This window comes from Leucoraja erinacea, chromosome 40 (assembly GCF_028641065.1).
Source record: "Leucoraja erinacea ecotype New England chromosome 40, Leri_hhj_1, whole genome shotgun sequence".
In the NCBI taxonomy this organism is placed as follows: Eukaryota; Metazoa; Chordata; class Chondrichthyes; order Rajiformes; family Rajidae; genus Leucoraja; species Leucoraja erinaceus.
In genome coordinates this window covers 3,089,165-3,115,167 of record NC_073416.1, presented here as the reverse complement: position 1 = coordinate 3,115,167, position 26,003 = coordinate 3,089,165, and the positions used below count along the sequence as shown (strand labels likewise).

Sequence of the window (26,003 nt, the reverse complement as noted above, 5' to 3'; positions counted from 1 at the left end):
TCTATCCAGTGATTCTTGCTGGAAAGTGCAAGCGATAACAGGGTTAAGATTGGCAGTGAGGCCATGCAGTCTCAAACATTCCACTGAATCTACTTAGAGGTGTATAAAACCATGAGAGGAATAGATCGGACAGATGCACGGAGTCTCTTGCCCAGAGTAGGAGAATCAAGAACCGGAGGACATAGGTTTAAGGTGATGAGGGAAAGATTTAATAGGAACCTTAGGGGGAACCTTTTCATACAAAGGGTGGTGGGTGTATGGCACATGCTGCCTGAGGAGGTAGTTGAGACAGGGACTCGCACAATGTTAAGAAACAATTAGACAGGTACATGGATAGGACAGGTTTAGAAGGATATGGGCCAAACGCAGGCAGGTGGGACGTTGGTCGATGTGGGCAAGTTGGGCCGAAGGGCCTGTTTCCACACTGTATGACTTTATTACATTATTTATCTGGGCTCACACATGAAAATGATGATTTTAGCAAGGAACCTGTGGCATCTGTGGAGGTTATGGAGACAGAATGGGAAGAGACAATACAAGTGACACTAGTATGAACAATTTGGGTGTAAAGCCTGTTTTACCTTTCGGATTCCATGCATAATAGTCTGTGCAGTCAACAATTTCAGAGGAGGAAAGGAAATGTATTATTGAGGTTAACGGAATAAAGTATGCAACTGATCTTATTCATTATCTTTACATCCATATTGTCATTTTTACTGTGGCACTTCTGCATTATTAAGATATGTAAATATCGTTATTTCGATATGGCAGCCCAAATTAATATGAAGGACAATTTTAAGAAGAATATTAGTTATGGTTAAGCTTCCAGAAATTAATGATTATATTTCACAGTGGTATAGAATATTGTAAGTACTTATATGTTTTCTTTATCTCTGGATAGACTGGAAAGACTCGGCTTGTACTCGCTAGAATTTAGAAGATTGAGGGGGCATCTTACAGAAACTTACAAAATTCTTAAGGGGTTGGACAGGCTAGATGCAGGAAGATTGTTCCCGATGTTGGGGAAGTCCAGAACAAGGGGTCACAGTTTAAGGATAAGGGGGAAATCTTTTAGGACCGAGATGAGGAAAACATTTTTCACACAGAGAGTGGTGACTCTCTGGAATTCTCTGCCACAGAAGGTAGTTGAGACCACAGTTCATTGGCTATATTTAAGAGGGAGTTAGATGTGGCCCTTGTGGCTAAAGGGATCAGGGGGTATGGAGAGAAGGCAGGTACAGGATACTGAGTTGGATGATCAGCCATGATCATATTGAATGGCGAATGGTGCAGGCTCGAATGGCCTACTCCTGCACCTATTTTCTACGCTTCTATCTCAATTTATTTTCTCCTTCTGCAATGATGCCAATGCTTGAGAAGGTCCAAGGATGGTAACAATCCTACTAGTCAAATATACTTTTGGTGTACATTCAGTGTCTTCCTTTTGTTTGGCTAACATACTTTCAGGAACAATATTGATATTTAACGTGCAAACACATAGTTGCTCATATTAAGCACATTTGATATATTTTATATATCGCATGTGATTTTATATATCAGATGTAGCAGCTGGTATGGCAGCTTGACAGAACCAGTAGCACTTCATGGTCTCCAAGACTGCTGTGGAATCATAAAGCCCAATGCAATATATATATATATATATATATAAATAGTCTAGCGTGCATATTTGGAACCATTCTCGCCTGGTCTTAAGGGCACACAGTCACATCAACTGAATTAGAAGTGTCTAAAAAATAGTTGCACTGTGTTGCCACTTTATAAAATATGTTACATGGGAGAGAGCTTTAAACTGCTATATAGAACTTTTAACATCACATAGCTACTGTAACACAGAGACTTCAGACAATACTTCTATTAATAATGCCATGCAATAACATTTGGGAGCATTTACATTGCTGCTTAATGTGTTACCTTTTCACAATATTTGCATTGCTGCTATAATGCAGCACCAACCGGCAATATTTGCATCGCATCGCATCCTCTAACAATGTTTTCATTGTTGCTATGCCTTAAGCTTTTTGAAATATTTGCATTGCAGATGTTGTAGTTTCCTTCAGCAATATTTGCACTGCTACAGGTACAGTGCACAATGTTTAGTATTACAGCATCTTTCCACAGTATATGCATTACTGCTGCATTACTGTGTGCTGAGGTATTACTACAATGCTGTAGTGATACAAAAACTTTCTAAAATGTCTGCATTGCTGCATTGAACAGTACCTTTCAGCACCATTTGCATTAACGTTGCAGTAGTTTATTTTAACAATAACTGCATTCCTGCTGAAATACTGCATCTTTTGACAATTTTTGCTTTGCCACAATACTACTTGTATTGCTGTTGTTATAAAGTACCTTCAGGCAGAATTTCCATTGCTGTTGCAATACCCTAGTGCGACAAGATTTGCATTGCTGCTGTAATAAACGTTTGCCGATAACTGCATTGTTGCTGCAATGCAGAATATTCCTGCAAAAAACTGCATTGTATTATGATAAAGTAACGTGAGACAATATTTGCACTGCTGATGCACACTGGTCATTTGCACTGCAGATGACTGAATCTACATACGGTGTGAAGCCGTACCATTTGGTATTGCAGCTATAAAGCCATAACTTTTGGCGATATTTGTATTGCCGCTGTATTTGCTGTAATTAAGAATCTTGTCATTTGCACGGCCGTGTTTATATTGTAACGTTCTGCAATAATTGCGCCTGCTGCTGTAACCCCCAACCATTAGCCAGTATTTGCAATGCCGCCACAATTTAAACAAGAGTAGCACTATCGCAGTGACTGACATAGTCCTCTCAGTGTTATATGCAATGCTGCAGCAATACAGTAACTTTTGGTGTTTAAGAAGGAACTGCAGATGCTGGAAAATCGAAGGTAGACAAAAGTGCTGGAGAAACTCAGCGGATGCAGCAGCATCTATGGAGCAAAGGAAATAGGCAACATTTTGGGCCGAAACCCTTCTTCAGGTGATATTTGCATTGCACCTATAATAAAGCATTATTTATATTTGCATTGTTTTTATGTAGTCACATTCTCCAATCATTGCAATGCTCTTGTGATTCAGTGCTGTGTGGCAAACTTACATGGCTGTATAATTTTCCATCAGCTTATATTTGCATTTATACTTTAATGAATCCCTTTGAGCAACATTGTCATTGCTGCAGTAAGAGTATCTCTCAGCATTATTTACAAGCTTGCAGTAAATACAGTACTTCATGGCATTATTTGCATTGCGGCTGTATTGCAGCATCTTATAGCTTTTGGACTGCAGTAGCGTTGATCAATATTTGCTTTGCTGCTGACATACAATGCTTTCTGGCCATTTTCACGTTGCTGCAGTTATTCAGTCGCATTCTGCAATTTTGCGCAACTGCTGTAAATACGATACCCTTTGTTAATACTTGTGTTGCTGTTGCTATGGAATAGCCTCCCCAATGTCTGCAATGCTCCTGACAAAGTACATTTTGGCAATGGTGTACATACAGTACCTCACCTCACTGCTGCAGCTGCACATTGTGCTACATTCCCACAACAGCGTAGTGAAGTACTTCCTGACTGCATTTCCATTGAAGCACTTTTGTCATTATATGTGATCTTAATATTAACTGCATACTTTCTCCTTACATTCGACCTTCCAAAGTGCAACACCTCACACTTACTCGGGTTAAACTCCATCTGCTATTCTCTGCCCATATCAATATAAACCTCGGTGAGGTCACCTCTCAGTCTCCTATGCTTGAGTGAGGACAAATGCAGTCTTTCCAATCTCTCCTTGAAAGTAAAGCCTTCCATTCGAGGCAATATCCTTGTGGACGTCATCTGCACTGTTTCTAATGGTACGACATGCTTGAACTCATCGTCTCCAGGAGGTGAGAACACCACAAAATGAGCAAACATTACACACAAAGTAAAACATTACACACAACAGAAGATTAAAATGCAGTCAATATGATTATTGTGTCTGGAGCACACGTCATCTGGGAAATATGGGAAGTACTCAATGAAGAAGTAGGTTGCATAATATGACTTGCAGTCACTACTGCCGTTGCTCCTGTGGAACAATTGCTACAGTGAAGGCAGAATTGGCAGAGTTCCTCGAGCAAAATTCCTGAAGGTCGTGTTCACACTGCTCCGGTAATTCAAGCTGAATGAGCAGTATTCACTAAGATCCTGTAATAGTTTCCTATTGACACTGCTCCTGCCATACAGTTCTCTTTAGTGTCTGCAAACTGTTTTCACACTGCTGTTGTGTAGTAAACTTCTTGTAACTTTTCTTGTACCGATGTAGCCACCAAAAACCTGGCACCAACAGCATTGGCACTGTTGCTAACAGTCTAGATCCTGCAGATAGAATTCACAATGCGTTTGAAATATAGTTCCTACAAGTATTGACAACACTCCTGTAATAAAAAGAAAAGCATCTGCACTTCCTTCCTACACATTTTCTCAGCTCCACTGCGCAATCTCCTTAAGGTTTGCCTGCGTTGAAGAAATTCTCCTCCTCTCCCCGACGAGGGTTCTGCAACACCCTCTCTCGCTGCTCCCCCTCTGTGATTCCTCCCGCTCTCCAGCTCAACGACCACGTTTGAACCCAGACTCGCTACCACAGGAGTCTGAAGAGGGGTCTCGACCCGAAACGTCACCCATTCCTTCTCTCCAGAGATGCTGCCTGACCCGCTGAGTTACTCCAGCTTTTTCTGCCTATCTTCGGTGTAAGCCAGCATCTGCAGTTCCTTCCGACACACTCCTGTAATACAGTTCTGATGCTTGCATGGTGCTTCTGTGCTTTGATTGTTCACATTGTTCACATAAAGTTCACATTGCACTTTAAGTATTCACCCTGCACTTGTAGATAATGTTCTTTGTGTCAGCGTTCAAAACGCCTTAGAAATAAACTTTCTGAAGCAGTATCACCATGTTATAGGAAAAATGTCGTCAAGCTGGAAATGGTACAGAGAAGATTTACGAGGATGTTGCCAGGACTAGAGGGTGTGAGCTACAGGGAGAGGTCGAGTAGGCTGGGACTATTCCTTGGAGCACAGGGTGATCTTATAGAGATGCATAAAATCATGAAAGGAATAGATTGGGTAGATACAAAGAGTCTGTTGCCCAGAGTGGGGGAATCGAGGGCCAGAGGACAATATGTTGCTGTTGTGGAGCAGGTGGCCACATTGTCCATTTGCTACTGTGGATTCTGTTGAGGGTCTTCAGGAAGAGATCGCAGCATGGGACCTCTGCAGTAAAGTCAGCATCAAGGTGCATGGTTTAGTGGGATATGTGTCAAACACAAGCAAATGAGACTGGCTGAGATGGGAACCTTGGTCAGCATGGACGAGTTGGGCCGAAGGGCCTGTGTCAGGGAGAAGAGCAACAGCGATAATTCTAACTGTTCATCAGCACTCGTTATCCATCATGTTCAGAAGTGAGCAAAACAAGGCCATTCGGCCCATCAAGTCGACTCCGCCATTCAATCATGGCTGATCTATCTTTTCCTTTCAACCCTACGCTCCTGCCTTCTCCTCATAACCCCCAACACCCGTACTAATCAAGAATCTATCTCTCTTAAAAATATCCATCAACGTGACCTCTACAACCTTCTGTGGCAATGAATTCCACAGTCACCACCCTCTGACTAAAGAAATTCCTCCTCATCTTCCTAAAGGAATGTCCTTTAATTCTGAGGCTGTGACCTCTGGTCCTAGACTCTCCCACTAGTGGAAACATCTTCTCCACATCCACTCTATCCAGGCCTTTTATTATTTGATTTCAATGAGGTTCCTCCTCATCCTTCTGAACTTCAGCGAGTACAGGCCCAGTGCCGACAAACGCTCATCATATGTTAACCACACTCATTCCTGAGATCACGGAAAAGGGTGTCACTCTCATCTAAACCAGGAGTCTAGCCTAAAGGCTCCCAAACAAAACAACTTAATCGGCTGCTATACTCAATCATCTCTGCAACACAGGTCAGTATTGTGCCCTCTCCTGTAATACTGCTTCCGCAGGCAGTACTGACACTGCTGCTATAAAACAGTTATTTTCAGCAGTATTCACAACTCCTGGTGATATAGCTTCTGCAAGTAGTACTGATAACGGCTGTGTTCCTGTAAGTAGTGTTAAACAACCCGTACACTGACAAGGCTCCTGGAATATAGTCCCTGCACGCAACAGTCACAATGCTCTTCGATGAAAATTCCTATTGCTGCCACTGACACTGTTCATGCAGATAAAGTAAGCTGATTGCTCCTATAATATAAATTCCGGTAGAAAATAGTGAACCTGCATCAATAATAGTTCTTGTAAGCAGGAATTAACCCATTACTGTAACACAGCTCCTGTAGCCAGTATTCACAATGGTCCTGGTAAACAGCTCTTTGAGGCTGTATTCACATTGTCTCTGCACATACTGTTGTTACCACAGGCAGTTTGAACATTGCTCCTCTTACACCTATCCTGGCCAATCTTCACAATTCTCCTGCAATGTCATTCATACCTGTCGGCAGCATTCGCACTGCTCCTGGAGGCAGTTTCTTTATGCAGTGTTTGGTCACAGTGCTCCTGCTCCCGTGGACAGTATTAACTTGAAGTTACAGTCCCTGCTCAAAAAAAAAACACATTGCTCCTGCACTAGCGTACTGTGGGAAGCGTTCACTCTAACCCTGCAAAACCGTTCATGGAGACAGTGTTCAGACTGCTCATGAAATACAATTAGTGCAGGCAGTATTCACGCTGCTCCTGCGATACATGTAGGCAGCATTGACAGTGCTCCTGTAATACAAATTGTATTGGCAGTATACTGTAGCTCTTGTAATACACTTCTTGTTGGCACTATTAACAGTGCTCTTGCAACACAGCTTTTGTAGGCAGTATTCACATGGCTCTTGTAATACAGTACCTGAAGGCAGTATTCACACTGGTACGGTTTCTCTCCACTGTGAGTCCGTTTGTGTCGTTCCATGTGGTATTTCTGAATAAACCGCATGTCACATTCATCACAGTGGAACGGCTTCTCACCTGTGAAATCAAATGAAGAATCATCTAATGCATGTGTTTTTGCAATGTACAAAATTCTGTGATCTAAAATTACTTTTAACTTGAGCTGCAAATTCCTGCCCTGGCTTCGCTCTTGAATTGAAGTTTTAATTCATACAATTGGCTGAGAATGGAATCTAAACTCCAAGGGAGATAAACTACTATTTTTCCCCCTCCAAGTTTCTCTGCTCCTCTCTGGACTTGCACACTCCTGTGAGGGTCCATTCCTAAAAAGCCCCTTTCTGCGCTTTGATGAAGCAGCAATTCTTCTCAAGCGAGCCTGGGCTATGACTGCTGACAAAACAATTCAACTGCATGGTCTGTACTGCTGGGCCCCGAGTTAGTCCTGATCGGATCGTCACATGTACGTGCTTAACAGCAAATCATAGCCCGTCATCTCTGCTAATTTCTCCAGGGTAACTAAGACCAACCTTTAGTCACAAATGTTGCAATGGCTGGTATTCGTGAATGACGCCTACTTCAAAGCTGAGTTTTCATGGTCAATTGTACCATGAACACCATCGAAGGGATTTACACTGTCTCAAAAAAGGCAGCCAGTATCATCAGAGACCCACACCACCCTGGCCACACGCACATTTCACCCCTGCCACCAGGAAGAAGGTACAGGAGCCTGAAAACTGTAACATCCAGGTTCAGGAACAGCTTCTTCCCTGCAGCCATCAGGCTATTAAACACTACAACCTCTATTAAACTCTGAATACAAAGACAATTATTGTTATTATTGCACTATTAGTTTGATTTTTATGTTAACGTATATGTGCGTGCGTGCGCACCTATATTTGTGTGTGTGTGTGTGTGTGTGTGTGTGTGTGTGTGTGTGTGTGTGTGTGTGTGTGTATATATATACACACACACACACATATATGTATATATATACACATATATATATATACACACACACACACACACTGGACTTTTTTTCATTGTGGGGGGATGATTTTTTTTTTGTCTGTAACGTAATCCTGTTAGTCTTTGTCCAAGATGGCTGCCGTGGAGGGAGAGTGGACGCTGGCGCGGTTTGGCTGCCGCTGCTCTCTCTTCACATTGTGTTTTTGATTTTCTGTTTTTGGACTGAATTCTGTTTTTAGTTTGTGTCTCTGTGATGTCTTTATTATTTATTTTACTCTGATTATATGTTTATATTTCTGTCTATGTAAGGTGTCCTTGAGATGTCTGAAAGGCGCCCAACAAATAAAATATATTATTATTATTATTATTATAATCTGTAATGCTGCTGCAGGTAATCCTTTCATTGTCCTATCTAGGACATTTGACAATAATACACTCTTGATTTTACGATGATGCCATCAGAAGTTCATATATTAAGTTTGGAAAGGTACCCAAAAACTTGCCCTGGCATATTGCCATGTTGCCCTGTAAACTATAGAAAATGGCCCATTGTGAACATTGTAATGCTAAGAGCATGGAATATTAGCATGACACTGAGGATGCAAAATGTCAACATTATTGCAAGCTGCTGGGAATCTGGCTGTGTCACAATGATCAGTTTGTACTGGTACCAAGTGAAAGTCAACAATCAGTCTATTCCACTCAGCCAAGATAGAGACAGACAAAGTGCTGGAGTTACTCAGCGGGACAGGCAGCATCCCTGGAGAAAAGGAATAGGTGACGTTTCGGAGTCAAGACCCTACTTCAGTCTGAGAGTCAGGGGAGAGGGAAACTAGAGGTATGAAGAGGTACAGAACAGATCAGAGTCAGCACCAATGACCCAGGAAAGGTGGAGCCCACAGTGGTCCATTGTTGGCTGTGGAAGAGGTGATTAGAACAAAGGGACACGAACAGTGAAGCTAGTGGATCGACGAGGGTGGGGGAGGGACGGGGAGAGAGAGGGAATGCAAGGGTTACTCAAAGTTAGAGAAGTCAATGTTCATACCGCTGGGGTGTAAGCTCCCCAAGCGAAATATGAGGTGCAGCTTACATTTGGTCTCACTCTGACAGTGGAGGAGGCCCAGGACAGAAAGGTCGGTGTGGGAATGGGAAGGGGAGTTAAAGTGTTTGGCAACCGGGAGATCAGGTAGGCCAAGGCGGACTGAGCATAGGTGTTCAGTGCAACGATCGCCCAGTCTGCACTTGGTCTCACCGATATATAGGAGTCCACACTGACAACAACGAATATAGCAGACGAGTTTGGAGGAGATTCCACTCAGTGGCCTGTGATATTAAAGTAAAACAGTGTGACCTGGTAATTATCAACATAACAAGGGCCCATCTGCATTAGACTATTGCACTGAGAGCTCAGTATCTGACAGGAGCACAATGAGTTTCAACACCAATTATTTAAGTACTGTGTCTAATACATTATCAGCATGAGACAGATTCTCTGTAAACTGCATTACGCCATCACAGTGATGGAATGGAATGGAATACTTTATTGCCTCGTGACTGGGCACAGTGAGATTCTTTGCTGCATACCCAATGTATACAAATAGCAGCCACATTCGGCGCTGACAAACTTACAAAGCACGCTGGCTCCCCCTTTTGTTCTCCCCCCACAAGTGGTTCCTCCCCACGCCGGGTCCTCATTGTCCTTTGTTCCCTCCCCCCCCCTCCCAATTGTCCATTGTTCTTCCCCTCCCCCTCCACGCTCTCACCGACTGTCGATCGACCCGCGAGGCTTCACCACCGCCGAGGCCCCATCGTCGCGAGGATTCACCGCTGCCGCCGCTTCACCGCCACCGAGGCCTCACTGCCGCGGGCTCCTTCGGCCGCTCCGCTGACCTGGATTCCGACCCGCGCTCCCAGTTCACATGCTCCTCCGTCCGACCAGCGAGGCCCCGACCCGGGCTTTTATGTGGAGGTCCGGAAGGCATCGAGACCACGGCGCCTGGATAAAGGCCTCCGACCACACTCCCAGTCCACAGCAGCGGCCCGTTGGGAAGCCTTCTGGCCGCGCGTGGCCCATCTTCAGCTTGTCAAATTGTCATACAGAAGAAATAATGCACGATATTGACTTTTGACTTTAGAGATACAGCGCGGAAACTTTGTCTCTGGAACTAATGCGCTACAATGCTGAGAACTATATTCTGCACTCTGTATCTTCCCTTTTGTTTAGTTTTTAGAGATAGTTTAGAGATGCAGTGCGGAAAAAGGCCCTTCAAGTCCATGCCAACCAGCGATCACCCCGTACACTAGCACTATCCTGCACACTAGGGTCAATTTACAATTTTACTAAAGTCAATTAACCTGCAAACCTGCACATTTTTGGAGTGTGGGGAGAAACCGGAGCACCCGGAGAAAACCCACCTGGTCACAGGGAGAACGTGCAAACTCCATACAGACAGCAGCCGAGGTCAGGATCGAACCCGGGTCCCTGGCGCTGTGAGGCAACAACTCTACCGCTGCGCCACCGTGCCGCTTCAAATAGGCCCCAAATTGACACTGAAATAGGACCAATATTACATTTCGACTGAGTCTGGACTATGACTACTGTGTATTTGTGTCACAACGAGGGTGTAAGTACATTTCAGTGGTCCCACTGAGAGACTGACATCTTAAAGAGTGTCACTTCAAAAGGGCTGCTTGATTACATTCTTGGAATGAATGCCATGATATTTTTGAACCACAGATGAAATATTCCCAAGAGGATCAAACTGCAAGTCAGGATATGGGCAGCAGAGTTTCAGATTTCTTGAAGATTTGGTGAGGGAGGTTGAGTTGAGGAAAATTGCCAAGAGAACAGTGGAAAAGCCAAGTCAGTCTGGCAATAACAAGAGCAAGAATAATTGTTAGAGCAGCACAGGAGGCGAGGTAGAGTAGATGGGAAACATTTGCAGAGTAATATCAGTCTTTGTGATGGAAGAGATACGTTGATGTGTGGTATACCCAAGCTCGAGCCTGAGGCAATGGCCAGGGAGAGAGAGCAAATTGGCAGAAAGGGAACAGGAGTTGGGGAAAACATGATGACTCTCGTATTCTCAATGTTTATCTGCAGATATCTGTCATTCATCCAAGACCATAATCATAATAATACTTTATTAGCCAAGTATGTTTTGCAACCTACAGGGAATTTGATTTGCCATACAGTCATACCATTAAAAAGCAACAAAACACACAAAACACATTTTAACATAAACATCCACCACAGTGACTCCTCCACATTCCTCACTGTGATGGAAGGCGAAAAAAAAGTTCAATCTCTTCCCTTCTTTGTTCTCCCATGGCCGGGGGGCCTCGAGCCTTCCGTTGTCAGGGCGATCTTGGCTCCCGTAGCCGGCGGTCGGGCCCTCAGCATCGGGGGGATGCCAACTTCCCGCGCCGGACGATCGGACCCCGGGTCAGGGCTAGTCGAACCTTCTGTGTCATTGGTGCTTCCCGACTAGGTCTCTACCCGAGACTGTAAGCTCCGCGATGTTGAAATCTGCAGGCGTTGATTTGGAGCGTTGATTCCAGGCAAGGGATCGGCTCCGATGGTAAGTTCCCATCCTCGCAGTGGGGCTCAAAGTCAGTCCCGAGCGAGGCCTCCAGCCCCACGATGTTAGGCCGCAGAGTGACCAGAGATACGATCCCGAAAACAATCGGCAAGGTAAGAGATTTTTTTAAGTTTCCCCCGACCCCGACCCCCTCCCCCACATAAAACAAACCAGAGAACATTAACACAAACTTTTAAAAAAATCACAAAAAATTAAAAAAAACAGACTGTTCAAGAGGTTGCCATCGTGCGGCTCCCCCTGGTGGTATATAACCAGATAACAACCAACTAGTCCAGTAGCACAAACACTGATGCAATTATGAATGATGAGGTTGAGGTGGGTGTTGACCAGAAGATGCATTGCCCCTGCAGAAACATGTCCAAAACTGTTGCTGCACTGGGGCCATGCCAGCTTGCTCCACTGCTGTTGGCGCAGGTTCATGATGTACGCAGCGCATGCTAGAGCATATACACTCTAAAAGGCCAATTGCATTCATTTCCTTATTAGCGCAAGTTACAAGTGAATAATTTCATGTGTAGCACTCACTGCCTCCACCTCTTATAGGCGAGTATATGTCAGCAACACTACCGCTGCGCCACCGTGCCACCGATGATCAAGCAGACACCAGACGTGTCTTGTAGATAGCCACACATGATTACATGCAGCATTGGTGAGTCCATTCACTTTTACCTCGCCTCTGGAATTCAGCTCTTTCATCCACGGAGTCTAAGAAACCTTGACGGACCCACCATTGATGAACACAGGGATGCTCTCGAAGCCTCTTCTTCCTGGCAACTGCTGATCGCCAACCACCATTCACAGCACGATGTGGTGGGACAATAAGAACTTAGATGTGGATCCATTTGTTGTGGGATCACTCGACTGTCTATTGCATGCTCCGTTTGACGATTAGTATACATCGTCCTGTGTTGCTGCTTCACTCGCTGTTACCTCATCATGGTTATGCCCACTCATGCTCTCACCATTATATTCTGCTCTCCGACTAAATCAGCATCGGCCCTTGGTACAGTGAGAGATATACAAGCAATAAAGCGATGCACTGTGGAAGATTAAAATCCCCCTTTTGGTAAACTTGACACCTCTTGGATGATTTGCTTTGAGCGATGAGATCTGCTACTCTATCCGATTGAGTCTGTTGCAATAGAGCAAGCCCAGTTTGTGAAACACGACTTTGCCTCCACAAGCATTATCAGCAGTCACGCCTATAAATAATCGGCAACAGGCAGGTCAGTGAGTATATTGTCATGTACATTTACCCCTCAACGTAGTTCCTCTGACCAGCCTGGCAGCTATGGCCTGAAGAAATTGGTCAGTGACAGTGGCACTCGCAACGATGAACTAAAATGCCCTACCTTGCTAAACTAAACCCTGGCTACTTGCAATGCTTCACTCCAGTGCTGTTCAATATGGAGAAATACCATTTCGTCAGCCGAGGTGAAGGCAGTTGTGTTAATCAGCACGAGGTCACCGTGCTCATGTTGACCTGATGCCACAAGCATTGGATTCCCAAAGACTACTGCTGTTCCTGAGTGTTGTGGCATATTCCATTGCGAGCTTTGGGGTATTGTAGGTAGATGATTCATGCTCCGGTGACTGCCATCAGGTGTAACAATGAGCATCCTAGAGTATTTCAGTGCCACACTAGGAGCCACAGAGTGTTATTATCATAGTGAGTCCTGTTAAGTATTATAGCGACACCGTGTGCCATGACAAATCTGAGCAAGTCGACTTCATGTTATCTATCATGGTTCTACCATGGTTTGATGATGTTAATTCAACAAATAAAAAATCTTTGACAACACAGAACAATAGACAATGTTAGTTTTATGAAGTTAGCCTTAAACTGCACAGGCGATGGTATTTGCAAGGGTCATGACTTGCCGATGCGTACATTTTAGTAATGAGCCATTGTTCAAGTGGTAAGTGGACTTGATAAAGAGCATGGGAAGGTGCCTCTTGCTAAATCTACTGGGCAAGCTGATTTGGGGAAGGTACATGCTGTCCACGCCAAAGATGTCAAGAGATGGTGTAAAGGGGGCAGCTAGATTTAGGTGGCAACAAGAAGATGTCCATCTTGTGCTCCTGCCTTCTTTTATCTAGAGTTCAACTGGAGTGTAATTAAGCTAAGAATGATGCAAGGGTCTTGCCAGTCAGTAAATCAGGATATATAAAGCCAAAGGTACAGCTAGTTCTACTATAATACAATAGTTGTGTTCCTAAGAAACCTAGTGTTATGGAAAATCACATTATAAAGATAATTATGTCAATTGGGGAGAATGAGTTTGAGCTATTTTCCGTGCAAGGTTTACAAAAGTAGAGGTCATTTCCATAGGAATAAGTTTACTTTTGTTACTGCAACCTAAAAATGCTGAAGACTGCATGTCACATTGTTTATTCAGTGTGAGTAGAAGCGATTGATTGTGAATTTCAATAGCCACCGCAGTTACAGCAGCAGGTGTGTTTTTAAGAGACGATGGTGTCTGATTACTGCAGGGAGGTTACATGGAAACAGATTTTTTTCCCCCCGATACTGTTTAAATCCAAAACAGCTTTTCTTTCTGCTTGTCGATTTCCCAAGGTGCTTTTAAGTGGTTCTCTAGTTCCAGATCGAAATCAAGTTATAACCAATTCAGCCTGGATAATGCAAATAATGTTTCCATTCATCGATTGCATTATATCCAATTCGTATTATGAAAAGATGCATTATAGCAGAACTATCTGTACCAAGAAAGAATCAAATCATTAGGGAAGAGAGACAACGAGAATACAAAGGGAGCAGGCATTTGGAGATGAAAGCTTGTCCTGTATACCCTGATCAACTCAAGATGAAAAGTGAAAAGAACTAACCACAGCTGATGGCAAACACCAAACTGTCTGTACAATAAGAAGCCAATAAGAACTATTTCAGTCATTATGAACCATGGCGCAATTATTGCTATTCGATAAACTGCCTATTATACCTCCACGCCTCGTGTAAGCTGTAATTAACTTCAGAGATGCAGTGCAGAAACAGGCCCTTCGGCCCACCGAGTCCGTGCCGACCGGCAATCACCCCGTCCACTAACACTATCCTACACACTAGGGACAATTTATAATTTTATTGAAGCTAATTAACGTACAAATCTGTACGTCTTTGGAGTGTGGGAGGAAAGCGGAGCACCCGGGGAAAACCCACACGGTCACAGGGAGTACGTACAAACTCCATACAGACAGCACCTGTCGTCAGGATCGAACCCGGGTCACTGGCGCTATTGTGCTGCCCTATGTGACCTTTGGGAAAATTTACCTTTTAAACCATGGAGTATTACAGATGTAATAGTGAGCATCTTCAAATATTACAATAAGTGTCATGGAATATTCCTAAGTCCCAATTTGTGCTATTGAGTTTACAGTTTACTAATAAATGCTGTGATGGGGTTTCCCAATGCCAGCGAACACTGTGGAGTGTAACAGTGTTAAAATGAGTTTCCCAAATCACTGAGTGCTGTGGGGTACTCCATTTCCACAGTGCGTCTGTGGATGCTGAAGATGTCACTGCAAATGCAGTATTGGGTATTACAGTGGCAAAGTGAGAACCAGGGATATAACATTGCCATTATCTATAGTAGAGACTCGTATTACAATGCATAGGATGGAATGATGGTAAATGAGCAACAGAACTTAATGTGGTTAGCTAAGAAACTAAAGAGACAGTATCCCTCTTTCTTTGCTTACCTAGTTTGCATGATAAACCTCTGCCATAGTTTTTCTTCACTGATCCCATTTGATAACCTCTATGCTACTGGTAGTTAAAAGAAACATCCCTAATGTTCCCCCCCCCCCCCCTAAATTCCTGCTATAATACACTGATTCCTTCAAAGATTACAAGCTCATTTCTGCATAGGCCAAAATGCGAGATGTTCTAAGAAAATGTTTTATTATAATAATGCTGCTAGGAATTTTGTTAAATCTTTAAAACATGAGGATGCCTTCACAGGTTAAATCTTTCAAACATGAGGATGCCTTCACTACTGAATTGATATTTTGAAACGATTGAGATCTGAAGAAAGAATAATTGGAATGTTATTTATAATCTCACTCTATTGTAGATTGGCAAACCAGGACACATTGCTTCCGCATGCACCTTGTATTTGCAAAGAAGGAGCAAACAACAGAAATTCTGCCTTTGTTGTGTTTAATAAATGCTTTAACGCGTGCTTTTTTACTTATGTAGGTCAACAAAAGGGATAATGTCTCTTTAAGGATTTTCATAGATGGTTTATCTCGTGTCACTGGCACATGCCCCTAGCATTTCACTTACCAGTGTGTATCTTCTCATGTCTCTGCAGTAGGTACTTCTGGATAAATCGCATGCTACATTGGCTGCACTGAAATGGCTTTTCACCTAAAAGCAAAACAAAATCCAAATTTCTCCTCAGCTCACTCAGGACGTAAATGCCTATAATTATCCTTCTCAATCTAGCAGTCTAAGCTGTGAACATTGGATTTGTTTTAAAGGCAGGTTACAAGCGACCCGAGATACACTCATGCCATGAAGCTCCTCAGTTGAACACATCTCCTTGGAGAAGCAATTGAAGTGGAGAGACAATATCCCATTTTGTTGCTCTAGTAGACCTCATGCACAACTCAAAAATATAAACACCTTCCACAAAGCCTCTGCCTAAATAATGAGGGTTTCTGATAGTAAATGTTGTGGAAATCATTCTAGACTTTTTCCGAATGTCAGCAATGGACAGCACCAAGATCAATAGCCTCCAAGTCTCCAACTTTTCATTCTCTATCATTAGCAACAGTAGCCAAATTGCTGTGTTAACACTTGAAGGCATTCCTGTCAACATGAGAAGCAAACCAATAGTATACGATCTGAAGTTTATACGCAATTTGAGAGAAAATACTTCCATTTGACGCCATTTATAGAACCAACTTCACAGGAAATAATTGCTTAGGAACATGAGAAATAAGTCGCCCAAGTGTTCCAAAAGCCCAATACTGTACTTGACAGCCTAAGTTTAAGGGAACACAGGTTGTCTTAAACAAGATCAATAGGTGATGCCTTTGAGACATCCTTTTTTGGCTGATCAATTTCAGAACAATTTTGAAGATCGACACAGGAAATTGGTCAACACAGGTAGAGCATATGGAATTGCAACAATGTATTGACATGAATTAAGAATGGGTTCCCAGGCATCAAGCCAAGGAAACCATATGTCTTATTGCCAATTGTAATGATGATACAAGATTAGTTGAGATTGTGAGTTGGGAGGAGAATGCACAAAGGCTTTAAGGGGAGAAAGAAAAAACAGACAATGCTGGAAAAACTTAGCAGGCCAGGTGGTGTCGGTGGAAAATGAAATAGTATTTTGGGTCTGAAGTAGGGTTGCAGATTTAGAAACTGCTAAAACTACTAACAAAGCGAAAACATAGCCATGTAAAAATATTAAGTGTTGGATGTAGAGAGCATAACTTTCAAATCCCAATTACTTGACAGCAAAAGTCAGAGAGGAACAAAGTATAATGAGTTCCTTGCAAGCCACAATTAACAACTCTGTCACACCATGTTTCAGGGTTTAAGAAAGAACCAGTAGCCTCATATATGCTCCAAGGCCCAACTTTACTCAGCTACCACAAGAAACAAAATCTAGATTACAAAATGAAAAGCAGAATATTGAAGATGCTGGAAATCTATAATAAAGACCGAAGGTGCTGGAAATGCTCAGCAGCAGGCAGCATCTATGGAAAGAGGAACAGAGTTAATGTTTCAACTAGATTCCACTGCCAGACATCTTTCCTCTCCTTCACTTCCAGCATATCAAAGGGACCGAACCCTTTGCAACTCGCCAGTCACAGCCATCAAATAGTACAGAACAGGCACCTGTGGCCCATGATATTTGCGCCAACCATGAAGCCAATCTAAACTGTACATCTGCCCCCACAGGATCTATATCCCTCCAATCCCTGTATATCTATGTGCCTACCGAAATGCTTCATAAGCACCATTATGGTATTGGTTTCCACTGCCTTCCCTAGCAGTGTGTTCCAGGCACCTACCACTCTGGAAAAAGAAGCTTGCCCCACACAACTCCTTTAAACTTTCCCTGTCTCACCTTTAAAATATGCACTTGAGTATTTGACAATTCCGCCTTTGAAAAAGGACCTATGCATCTCAAAATTGTGTGCATTTTTATCAGGTTCCCCCCTCAGTCTCCAATGTTCTGGAGAAAACAATCTAGGTTTGTCCATCCTCTCCAGTCGTGCATTAATGTTCACAACATCGTCTGCTCTCCATCAAGGAACCCAAATGTAGACTGGTTCACTGCTTTGTGGGGCACTTGAGTTCAGTCAGTAGGAGCACTCCCAAGCATCCGGTTGCCTGTCGTTTTAAATCTCCAACTCAATCACACTCTGACCTGTCCCTCTGTGGCTGCCTACACCATTATAACAAGGCCCAACATAAGCCTGAAGAACACCATCCCGTCTCCTGTCTGGGCATGTTGCAGCCTTCCGTCTCACAACTTTATCGCAAGTTGCTTTCTTTGTCTGTATAAGAAGTGGCCAGGTCATCCTCAGTTTTTCCTGTCTCCCTTAGCACAAACTCACCAGCTGGGTGCATCGTGCAGCCATGTCTTTAGCTAGTCTTTCGTTCTGGCATTCTCACTCTCTAACTGCCCTCATTAAATCGTTTTTATGAATAAAACAGCCACTCTCCCTAACTGTCCCCATTTAACCATCAATCAGATTTCCTCTTTTGTAGCTTACTCCCAGGGCAACCCTGGCCTCATCGCCCGATCCATCTCTTCACCACCCTCCCTGCAGCTTCATACCAACTCACTTTCTTTCCTTCCCAGTTCTAACAAAACCTCTTCAACCGGTTTCTCTCTCCACAGATGCTGCTTGATCTGGTGAGTGTTTCCAACATTTTGTTTGCCTGTGCACATTGGCACCTCGACTGATCTTCTTTCTTGACTCTTTAGGCTCACAGGATCACACCCTGATTCCGCCCATTGTCCACATTGAGCTGAAAGAGCAAAAGGACGGGACAAAGTAGGCCTGTTGTAAGCTCGACTGTAATCTCTGGGCTGCACAACCAAATTTAGGGCCGAGTCGTATCCAAATGATTTTGAGGTGGTCAGCAGAACTTGAGTAAGGTAGCAGGGGGTCATTGTTGAAGACCCCCTAGTAACATGTCATTGCATCTGCACAATGCACCATGATTTAGTTTACTTTTGCTTTATCCAAATTTTAAAGCAAGCAAGTTTACTTCGCAAAAAAGCTTTAAAGTGAGATAGATTTTGTTTTTGTGGATCAACTAGCCAGAGGTCATAAGCTCAAATATCACTCCTCAAATTTATGAAACTGAACACATCAAATCTAGAACATGGAGCAGTGCAGCACAGGAACAAGCCCTTGGGCCCACAATGTCTATGCCAACAATGATACCAAGTTAAACGAATCTAATCTGCCTGCCTGTGATCCATATCCCTCATATCCATGTACATATCCAAAAGCCCCTTGAATGCCCCTCTCATATCTGACTCCATATCCACCCCTGGTAACAAGTTCCAGCCACCCACCACCCTCTGTGTAAAATAGCTTGCCCCACACATATCCTTTAAACTTTGCCCCTTCCATCTTAAAGCTATGCCCTCTAGTCGTTGACATCACCTATCCCTTCTCTCCAGAGATGCTGCCTGTCCCTCTGAGTTACTCCAGCACTTTGTGTCTATCTTCAGCATTCTGGTAAATCGATTCTGCACCTATCTGTGACCACAAAAGAACTCCAGCAGTTGTTAATAACCCTGTGGGTTATTAATGTCCTTTAGAGAGTCAGGCCTTAAATATCACTCCAGCCTCGCATAACACGGTTGATAACAAAGGATGGGAAGTGAATGTTGCCCAGATTCTCAGAGAAAATCATAAGAAAGCAATTGATAGTTGGGCCAGAGTAATAACTGAGGCTGGTTGAATATGGTGAGTCATGCTCTGAGAGGATTAAATAAATGAGTGTACTTTAAACGAGTAATACAACTGAAATTCTCTGGCCATGGTAGTGCATGACAACCATTTCCTCAGTAAAATTGTCTCAAACCACCTCACAGCGGGTAAGGATCCACATAATCAACTCCTGTTTTACCCTTTCGGCCCAAGCCACTAGTTTCAAATCTGATATTGGTGTCATTTTTTATGTTTAGCAGTAATGTCAATTTAGTTTTCTTGACTTCCAGTCAATGCTATTGCAAGATTACACAAATTTTACCAGCGTACTCGAGCTATTTTACATTCATCGCTATTAAACACTGCACATTGTTCATTTTGGTGTCCTATTAGCCTGTATATATCTAACATTTCTGGTTTTTTTTAAATGAGCTAACCTGTAGGCACTTACAATGCAAGCAGAATACACATCAGTGCAAACAATTAACTACAGACTACTTCTACAAAGTATTCAGTTTGGTGCCAAGTTATGGAAAAGAAAAAAAGGCCCAAAGTGAATCAGACCAACAGTCAAACCGTGTTACAACAGAACCTTTGTTACGCTTGGCACACTGAACTTTCCCCACTCACAGCTGCATCAGGGTTAGTTTGCGATCTGCCATTGGCAGGTTGCACAGTTGTTCAGAACCAACGTGTTATAAATATAATAAAGAACAAAACTGCTGCCAGCAATTTGAAGCACAGAAGATCTTGCAATGGTAAACGTTATTGGTGCGTACTTTGAAAACCTTACATTGACACAGGGAACGGATTACACAATACACCATTATGGTCAGCGATTGCCTTTGAAACTAAACATTAAAAACATTCACAGTTTAGAGTTTTGTTGGAAAAGTACGATCAATTCAGCGCACAGATTACAGAAACGCAAAAGAATGCATTGAACTCCTTTAGCCTGATTCATTGACAAATTGTCTGTTCAAAATATCACTGAGCCAAACAGATGAGAAAAGACTCTGATTCCTTTCACTTTTGCCGTGTTAAAGTTGACCTCAACTGGAGTGCTTGCCGAGCAGGGGGGGGGGGGGGGGGGGGGGGGGGGGGGGGGGGGGGGAGGAGAACAGCTGGAGTTCCCTTTCCTGATCACAGGTCAGTAATATTTCCTGGACTTTGAACAGGTTTAGCTGCAGTGTCCCCGCCTGGCCCTGGTCAAGCTGTCCGTTGACACGGACTATCTACACTTACACTCGAGGATTGACCAGTTGATGGAGATACTGGAGGATGATTGACACCTGTGGAACAGTACTCCCAAAACGAGGCACCATAATCGGAAGAGGGACAAGGGAAGGCATGGCCATCTATTTCTTGCAGTTTGAATATTCACTTCGTATTTGTATACAGAACACTGTCCACCTGTAAAAAACTGAACTAATTCAAATGGTTTGTTACACAAAAAGGCTGGAGAAACTCAGCGGGTGCAGCAGCATCTATGGAGCGAAGGAAATAGGCAACGTTTCGGGCCGAAACCCTTCTTCAGACTGATCGGGGGCGGGGGTGGGTGGGGACAAGAAAGGGAAAAGGAGGAGTAGCCCGAAGGCTGGGGGATGGGAGGAGACAGCAGGGGGGCTGAGGAAGGGGAGGAGACAGCAAGGACTAACAAAATTGGGAGAATTCGATGTTCATGCCCCCGGGGTGCAGACTCCCCAAACGGAATATGAGGTGCTGTTCCTCCAATTTCCGGTGCTGCTCGCTGTGGCCATGGTTCAAATGGTTTACCAGACTAAAAACTACTGTGGTTGTTTCAGCAGTGTTAACGTCAACTGGCCACATTTACAGTCATCATTTATGAATAAACCTAGGTCACGGAAAGCTATGCGAAGGAACATGCTTCACATTCAAAAATGACAACATTTGCAACAGCAGAAAATATTTAGTGGGGTTAACTAGAGAATCCAATTTTGAAAATCCATTGATGGCAGAGGCACCAGGTTTCCTGAACACAACCACTGACCTCTCTGTTGGAAAGTATGAATGACTTGATCACGCAGTGCCACGCTAAAATAATTTGCTGACGTTAGCGCCCAGGCTCATGTAGAATGGCCTCTTGGATGAGGTAGCTGCGCAGCTGTCATAGATTATAGAACCGTACAGCACAGGAGCAGGCCCTTTGGCCCACAATGTCTATGTCGAACATGGTGCCAAGTTCAACTAATCTCCTCTGCCTGCACATGATCCCTGTCCATTCATTCCCTGCATATCCAAAAAGCCTCTTAAATGCCACTATCGGATCTATCTTTGTGATTTCATTAGTAGAAAGCGATGAGAAAATTGGACAGGGAAAAAAAAAACTTAAGCATGTGGTCATTTTATGATCAAAAGAAAAACATCTTATGACTACGCAATGAAAAACAATATTCAAACATTTTACGGAACATAGCTCTTATCAAATAGAATTAGGCCTTAATTGTCTTCTCATATCTGTAACAAGAGCTTGGCTGCAGTGGTATTTTCTTGTGAAAGTAGGCATACTCTTTATCTTACTGTGAGCTCTGTACACGTCATGGTCCTGTGTTCTACCTGTGTGGATGAGGATGTGTCTCTGCAGGTGGTAGTTAGTCCGGAAGGCTGCACTGCATTGCTCGCAGATGTGAGTCTTAGGAGATTTAACCATGAAGGTCCCATCTTCGCCGACTACCAGAATCTGAAAGGCAGAATATTCACATACAATGCTCTGCATGTTTAGTGATAAGACACTGGACGTGTCTTCAGAAACCCTTGCTAGGCAAGTCACAACATGGACGTTTAGGATGATTGCTACAGTGTACATATTCTACTATACACGGGCCATGTATTACTAGTACTCTCATTACAAGCAATTACCGAAAATGTTTAGAATGGACAAATAAATAAAGCGATTTTTACGGAATACTTATTTCAATGTAAATGGCAGTTAATAATATTTAAAAATGTTACAACTATCTACCAGAATATACTTTCTTTCTCTGCCTCTCAAAAGTCAACCAGCGTCTTCAGAGACCCACACCACCCTGGCCATGCTCTCATTTCACACCTGCCATCAGGAAGAAGGAACAGGAGCCTGAAAACTGTAACGTCCAGGTTCAGGAACAGCTTCTTCCCGACAACTATCAGGCTATTAAAGACTACCATGTATGTATATGTGTGTGTGTGTATATATATATATATGTGTATGTGTGTGTGTGTGTGTGTGTGTGTATATATAGGTATGTTACAAAACCTACCTGAATCGTCATTGGGAATCTGCCCTCAGCCATGTCAGCGATTTTGGCGCTGTTTGGAGGGGGCGGGTTTAAAACGCGATTTTTACTAGGCTGTACTAATCGCACGTGTTCAGCCTAGTAAATCATTAACGAAAAATCGCTGCAAGACCCGGTCGCAAAAGGTATTATTAGTTTTATAGGCCTCGATAATATAGTTATAATAGTTTTAAAATTACTCTCTGATTTCGCAACCTCTCGCAGCCCCAGGGTTTTATAAAGCAAACAATTAAAGGTATGTACCTTATTTTTACATTAAATGGGGCATATATATAACCCTGAATATCAAGTTATCTATAACGAATAGTTCATTTTGGGCTTTTTATATCCCGCAGTATTTTTCTCGGCATTTGAGGGCACTAATCCAGCGCTATGTCAACGTTCTAAACCAGCGCGTTCCACATGAACCCACTAGAAAGCCGATTTAAATGGGCATTTATTTACAGCAATTGAACACTAAATTCCTTCCATTTGGCCTATAAATTAATGTAAATTAGATATAAAAATCATGTTATATTGTGAATTATTTGTGAATAATCTTTGGACACTTAGGCTATTTAAAAATGTTAATCTTTCCTTAAGAAATGGGCGTTTGACTATCCAAGATCACAGCTTTTTTGTAATGTCCATTGAAAATCAATAGGGAACAAGATGCTAATTTCCGAGTATGAAAATGGTCATAACTTTTTAATACTTGAGATATGAAAGTGAATTTGGTGTCAAATTAAACTTATTGTTATGCTTTATCTGATGGGATAAATTGCAGACTTGATTTTTTAAATCTCAAAATTTTGTAACATTGCTAGTATATATATATATATGTGTGTGTGTGTGTGTGTGTGTATATATATATATGCGTATGTGTGTGTGTGTGTGTGTGTGTATATATATATGTGTATATGTGTGTGTGTGTGTGTGTGTATATATATATGTGTGTGTGTGTGTGTGTGTGTGTGTGTGTGTGTGTGTGTGTGTGTGTGTGTGTGTGTGTGTATGGTCGTGTGTGTGTGTGTGTGTGTGTGTGAGTGAGGTGAACTTTCATTTTCTCGTTTATTATATTGTTTACAGAGTACTGTGTTTACATATTCTGTTGTGCTGCTGCAAGTAAAAATGTCAATGTTCATATGACAGTAAAACACCCTTGACTCCTCTTCTGTACATCATTTGCCCAGCCCCATTTTCTGATCAAATATTAGGCACAGTCTCAGGTTTCTACCAATCTGCCGTAATATGCAGTCACGTCTCAGCATTACGTGGGGCGAGCAGAACCGTGTACCGTGGAGTCAGCACCACGGCTAGATTAAGTGCAGGACTATCGGCGCGCAGCACAAGGTGGTGCCATGTAAAATTGTATTGTACACGGCAGTAATAGGCAGTGCCAAGATAATTGCAGCACACTGACAGATGATGCAAGCGCAACAGTGCCACAGTGCCACAGCAACAGAGTGCCGGTGGAACAGTGCCAATCGAGTGACAGACCGTTGCGACTGAGCCACTGCAACAAATGGGGCCAAGTGAACTGCAGCACGGTAACAGATGGCGTCGGAGGGACCGCGTTGCAACAAGAAACTATGTTGTGTCAACTGCAACACTGCAACGTGTTAACATGCTTAGGGAACTGCATTCCCACAATGTAGCATTGCAGTGAAACTGCTCCACAGGAGCTGTCACTGCCATTGAAGTGCACCAGAGGAAGATGGCTGCTGTGCCACAGTGACAGATGGTGCAGCAGCATCTATGGAGCAAACGAAATAGGACGAAACCCTGCTGAGTTTCTCCAGCACTTTTGTCCACCTTCGATTTTCCAGCATCTGCAGTTCCTTCTTAAACCCGTAATCACAGTGACAGATGCTGGCAGTCAAACTCTACCACAGCAACAGATAATGTTAGAGAAACCAGGCCACAATAACACGCGGGTCCAGCAAAAAATGTCCCACAGTAACAGGTAATTCTAGCTAACTGATTCCTTGTGTATTGTATTCCTTGTGACACAGGAAACCCATCAAAGATCATCTCTGGCCCTGGCCACAAACTCTTTGAATCACTTCCCTATGGAAGGCGACTCCGGACTGTCAAAGCCGCCACAGCCAGACATAAAAACAGCTGTTTTTCCACGAGCAGTAGCTCTACTCAATAACCAAAAGTCTGCAGCCTCCTTTTGCTCTGGTATTTTATCTCATTCACATGTTTAAACTATAATGTTTTATTCTTTAAGAAGGAACTGCAGATGCTGGAAAAACGAAGGTAGACAAAAATGTTGGAGAAACTCAGCGGGTGCAGCAGCATCTATGGAGCGAAGGAAATAGGCAACGTTTTGGGTCTGAAGAAGGGTTTCGGCCCGAAACGTTGCCTATTTCCTTCGCTCCATAGATGCTGCTGCACCCGCTGAGTGTCTCCAGCATTTTTGTCTACCTAATGTTTTATTCTTAATGTTTTAATGTTTAATTCTTAATTGTTTTTATGTCGTGTTGTTACTTGCGAGCGGAGCACCAAGGCAAATTCCTTGTATGTGTCCATACTTGGCCAATAAACCTATTCATTCATTCATTCTGACAAATGGGCCCAGTAGAACTGCGTCATTGTAATGGCACCAAGGTAGCAGATGGCGGACTGGAGCACAGCATCAACTGGTAATGTTTGTCGCTGGCTGTTGAAAATATACGGGCGGGGGGCGACATATGCAGAGAAACCAACCAGTGGGAGAGACAATAGTTCCATCACATCCAGCAGGAGGTGATGGCAGAAGGTTAAAAGAAATGCTGAAAGAACTCAGCCAGTCAGGCAGCATCTGCGGAAAGAGAAATCAGTGAATAATTCAGTCAGCAAGCCTTCCTCAGAAGCGAGGAGAGAGTGCAGTTCCAAAGCAGAGGAGAGAGGGGCAAGACAAAGGGCTATATGGAGATGGGATAAGCTACATCAGGTGATGAGGAGCATTAGTACTGACTGCCAGCAAGGCATTTGTTGATGAGAGAGACTGTAGCGTGCGGGCATTGCATCAACACATGGAGCGTGGAGCTGCCAGGCATGAACAATGGCTGCCCTCACCATTGTGGGTGAGAGGTACCTGAGCCCCCACACTGTTGTAGTGCACTCCTCTGGCAGAGCAAGGGGCTGCACCCTCACCCTGGCCCATCCAACTGTAGCCCTCACAGAGAACGTCTCCACACTCGGCCATGGGCGATTCATTGCTGAATGCACAGCAGCAGGGATGGCAGGGATTCATGCTGGGTCCACGGCAATGCA

General features: G+C 43.4%; 1 protein-coding gene across 5 annotated transcripts in view; it reads right to left on the bottom strand.

Annotated features, from left to right (window-relative positions):
- The window catches only part of racgap1 (Rac GTPase activating protein 1), an 85,226-nt gene that overhangs the window by 42,731 nt on the left and 16,492 nt on the right, over positions 1-26,003 (bottom strand). For 2 of the 5 annotated variants that reach the window (XM_055664626.1, XM_055664623.1), the window contains 3 exons: positions 22,042-22,165; positions 15,833-15,916; positions 6,924-7,042 (listed from right to left, as the gene is read on the bottom strand). In XM_055664626.1, coding sequence (XP_055520601.1) covers positions 6,924-7,042; positions 15,833-15,916; positions 22,042-22,165 — 327 coding nt within the window. Of the gene's footprint in view, positions 1-6,923; positions 7,043-15,832; positions 15,917-22,005; positions 22,166-26,003 lie in introns of all 5 variants that reach the window. The other 3 variants (XM_055664624.1, XM_055664625.1, XM_055664622.1) reach the window with 3 other exon arrangements.